At 32.1% G+C, this 4,633-nt stretch overlaps 1 protein-coding gene across 1 annotated transcript; it reads left to right on the forward strand.

Annotated features, from left to right (window-relative positions):
• Positions 1 to 308: 308 nt before the first annotated feature.
• Positions 309 to 1,712, forward strand: LOC112049166 (uncharacterized). Its single transcript, XM_024086961.2, has 2 exons — positions 309 to 482; positions 867 to 1,712. The coding sequence occupies exons 1-2, from the start codon at positions 415 to 417 to the stop codon at positions 1,234 to 1,236; spliced, it is 438 nt and encodes a 145-aa protein (XP_023942729.2). The 5' UTR covers positions 309 to 414; the 3' UTR covers positions 1,237 to 1,712.
• The last annotated feature ends 2,921 nt before the right edge of the window (positions 1,713 to 4,633 follow it).

The following is a 4,633-nucleotide window of genomic DNA, read 5'->3' on the forward strand; positions in this document are numbered from 1 at the left end:
AGTATGTAATTATGAACGTCATAAAGCAACTGTCTTCGTACCCATGCTATTTGAAAAAACACTTTAGGAGTGGGTACGAGACTAACCCAGGAGAGAGGATATGAAGTAGTATAATAAATATATTATTTTGTAAACAAAGAGTACCATTACATTAGCTATATATATAGGTATAGTTTTTTTTACTTTTTCATTTAACCGTTATCTCTGTGGGCAGTATTGTTATTGTTAACATTGTTCTAAGTGTGCCTACATTTTAACGGTTATCACATTAACCTCTCTGGTTTCCCAGAGCTCCTACTTATATCTATCTGAGTATATTTTATATAGAATACTTGTAGAATAAATGCTCAGTATTTGCACAGACTTCTGATACAACACATATATTTGCAAGCAGGGTGAATAAATAAAATTAACATGAAACTTTTATTGTTTACTGTTTTCGTTGCTATGTCGGTGATAGTCGAAGCTAAACCAGCACCTTGGTAAGTAACATAAATATAATATTAAAATTACATAAATATAAAATATAACAGATACATAATATGAGCTCTATATATTTTTAGTAATATGTGTTTTTAATATGATTTGATTCGTCCCTCTTTGTACTTCAAAACTGCGCCACAAATAACTAAGCCTGTTTTAAAATTATTATAAATATATTAAATTTGTGGATTTTACTCTATTTCTAAGCTTTATTAATATAACTTTTTTACAAAAACTACCACGTAAATAAATCGAAATTTCATTTTATAACGCAATGCCTATAAGACATAGTGACAATAATTTACAAATAGGAGCTTGAGCGTAGCAGAGCTTTAAAAGTAAATAAGTTTTATTCTTAAGCAGTAAATATTTTTTTTTTTTAGTTGGAACGGTTGGGGATGCGGCAGTAAAACAAATAATATTGGAAACGGACAATTCAACACGAACAGAATATTCATGGGTGGTTCTGGCGGCGGTGGTGGTGGTGGTGGTGGTGGTGGTGGTGGTGGTGGTGGTGGTTACGGGAGCTACGGTGGCTACGGTAGCTACGGTGGCTACGGTGGCTACGGTGGCAATTTCGGCGGTTCTGGTGGTTGGGGGAGTATCACGAATAATATTGGAAACGGACGAGGAAACTATAACGAAGTGCGTATGGGGCGAGGCGGTTGTCCTACCTGCGGTGGTCGTAGAGAAAATAATATTGGAAATGGATTTAGTAACTACAACGTAGTTTATGGACTGTTAGCTAAATAAAAATACAATGATATCTATAACGCTAACGACAATTGTTATTAGGTTATTTGTTAAGTATACGAATTTTTAAGTGTAAGACAAAAATGTGTGTTGTGATAAATTAATGAAAATTCAAGTGAATTAGATATATAAAATTTTATTTGTAATAATAAGTTTTAATATTCTACTAATAATAAAGCTATTTAAATTAACTACCTAAATACTACCCACATTGTATAATCAATAAAAAGTAAAAATTTTTTATATTCAACAAATATACTATGTACTAAATTTTATAAAAATCTAATTGATATTAGGTAGTTAAATTAATAATTATTATTTCAATCAGCCGATAGACGTTCACAATTGGACTGAAGATACATAAAGGAAATGTTATTTCCTACAGTATTCCTTAATATTTTATATATTATATCAAATATTACAGGAGATTAGTATTATTTTTTATTGTTAATTAATAAAATAATTTAAATTCAAAATATTATTATTTTGCACCTTTACCGTCTATTACGTCTAACATATAAACGCGAAAGGTCATTGACCGCTTGACGTACAAAGATGAAATTTGGCAAGGAGATAGTCTATAGTTAGTAGGTATCCGCTACGAACGGGTTTTGCAATAGGGCCGGATTAAAGAGGGGTAAAGGCTCTCACAGGCTTGTATAAAAGTCCTGCATTTTTTTATGCTACAAACTTGAAATTTGGCAGGCAGGTGGTATAAAGTTGGTAGATGTCCGTTACAAACCAATACCGGAAGGGCCGGATGATGGAGATCTGTAAGTTCTAACAAGTTTGAATGAAAGTCCTTGAACTTGAAATTTAGCAGAAAGGTGGTTTATAGTTGAAAGAGATATAATTAACTAATTATACTTAAACAATACACATTTATTATAGTTGAAAGATTTTATATTTATTAGTTTTATTAGCTTACAAAGTGTGCACAATTCAACTTTTTTCTTCAAAATGTATTATAATATCTGCCTTATTGCCTTAATTTACTAATGCAGTCATTTGTTTGATTTGATATTAAAAAAAACTGTTTTTTATTTTTTTAACTACGCTTACTCAACGGTAAACGGTAAAGTGTTTCTCAGATAGAATGGATACGGTGACAGTCCGTTTCACTCTTGAAAGTTTGCCGAGTTTCACGATAATAGTACGTACCCAAGCTGTTTGAAAAACTGATGACTGACTGACTGTTTGAGACCATAATACGAGAAAAGGTTGTGAATATAAAATTAGAAATGATCAGATCATACAAACCTTGAATCCCTTTCAACTTTATTTTATAGGTGTTGAAAGTTTGTATGAAAAGTTAAGTAAAATGTAAGTAGTTCGCAATTTTCAATTAATTGCTGATCAATCACTTCATGCTTACAAATGAAAATTTCACAAATTACTTTTTAAATTGAAACAGAAAGCTAGTTAAACAGAAAGACATTTGTGTTGTTTTTCAAATTGAGTAAATTCAACGCTGTATGTTGAGATTTAGTTGGAATTTCAACATCATCAATCATCATTAACAAGCCATATTCGGTTCATTGTTAAGCACGAGTCTCCTCTCAGAATGAGTAGGGTTATGCTTTAGTCCATTACGCTTGGCAAATGTGAATTGGCAGATTTCACACACGCAGAGAATTAAGAAATTCTCAGTTATGCATGTTTCTTCGAGTGTTTTTCCTTCACCGTTTGAGACACGTGATATTTAATTTTATATACCTAATGTACGTAACTGAAAAGTTGGAGGTGCACCGGACCGGATTTGAACTTACGCCCTCCAAAGCGAAGGCAGAGGTCCTATCAACTAGCCTATCACGTCTCTCATTTTTAATACATAAAATAAATAAATTATTATTAATGTAACTAAATAACATTACATTGGCATGTCATTATTGTACGAATCATAATAATAAGCATGACAAAGGTCAATATGGGAATACCGACATTGTATTACTTATCTTAAATGAAGCATTTACTGAAGTATAAACTACTAGTAGATGCCGCGCGGTTTCACACACGTGGATCCCGTTTCCGTAAGAATACAGGGATAAAATAGTCGAGTCGATAAAATAGAATAGCCTTCCTCGATAAATGGGCTATCTAACACCGAAAGAATTTTTCAAATCGGATTAGTAGTTCCTGAGATTAGCGCGTTCAATCAATTAATCAAACAAACAAACTTTCAGCTTTATAATATTAGTATAGATTTATAAACTCACTACAAAAATAAAGTAATAATGTAAACCAACTTAATTAACCTACCAGATAAAAGATTTTTCAACCTGGTAGAAAGAATAATCGATTCTTCAAATTCAAAACTGTATATTATATAGTTTTGTAATATACCTTCTCGAATTATTAATTCGAGTAGGTATATTGCAAGCACTTAGCGGGCGATGGAGCGAGCTATGTTTGGAGTTTCTCTGCGTGATAGAATCATAAATAAAATAAATAATTATTAAATTAAAAAACCCGAGTACATAAAATATTAAAACTGAAAAGAAAAAAAAACAAGTTGTAACCAGAAGTGTAGAAAGCTATTTGAAAACAGTCGGGATCGGGACCAATATTGGGTAGAATGATTTTAATCTACTACATAAATATTATTTAATGGATCCCGACTGTTTTCAAATTGCTTTGTACACTTCTAGTTACAACTTGTTTTTTTTCTTTTCAGTTTTTATATTTTATGCAGTCGGGTTTTTCTAATTTTAATAAATATATATTTTATTTTACACTTTTCAGTTACGATAGTAAGAATATAGTAGATTTCGGATTTATTTGTTACGTTAGTTACATGTTTCTTATTTTAAATTTACGTTAAATATTTTTTTTAACATAAATGTCACAATGATCCTATTTCCACTCTCAATGAAATCAATATATATTTTTACATCATAAGAAATAACGTCTTTACAATATAAAGTTATCCGTAGTCAGTCAGTAGTCAGTAGGCAGTTCCGTCATCGTAAGCACCGAGGTTATGCAAATAGAGGTCTGGCTGGTGGGAGGCTTAGGCCGTGGCTAGTTACCACCCTACCGACAAAAACGTACCGCCAAGCGATTTAGGGTTCCGGTACGATGTCGTGTAGAAACCGAAAGGGGTGTGGATTTTCATCCTCCTCCTAACAAGTTAGCCCGTTTCCATCTTAGATTGCATCATTACTTACCATCAGGTGAGATTGCAGTCAAGGGCTAACTTGTAAAGAATAAAAAAAAAAAATTTTCTACTTTGTACGGAACCCTCGATGGCCGAATCTGACTCGCAGTTGTCCGATTTTTATATTTTATTCTGTCTATTTTACGTGTAAATTTATAACAAACCTGCTTGCACCTATAGTCATCCGCCTCGCGTATTTTGTATAGACAATTAATAAATAACGTTTTTCTAATTGTGGTT

The sequence above is a fragment of the Bicyclus anynana genome, chromosome 6 (assembly GCF_947172395.1).
Source record: "Bicyclus anynana chromosome 6, ilBicAnyn1.1, whole genome shotgun sequence".
Classification (NCBI taxonomy): Eukaryota; Metazoa; Arthropoda; class Insecta; order Lepidoptera; family Nymphalidae; genus Bicyclus; species Bicyclus anynana.

What these genes read in the sequence shown, in the direction of transcription:
- LOC112049166 (XM_024086961.2), top strand. Translation starts at nt 415, where the DNA reads ATGAAACTTTTATTGTTTACTGTTTTCGTTGCTATGTCGGTGATAGTC. An exon ending in GAAGCTAAACCAGCACCTTG is followed by an intron (nt 483 to 866) that starts GTAAGTAACATA and finishes TTTTTTTTTTAG; the next exon opens with TTGGAACGGTTGGGGATGCG.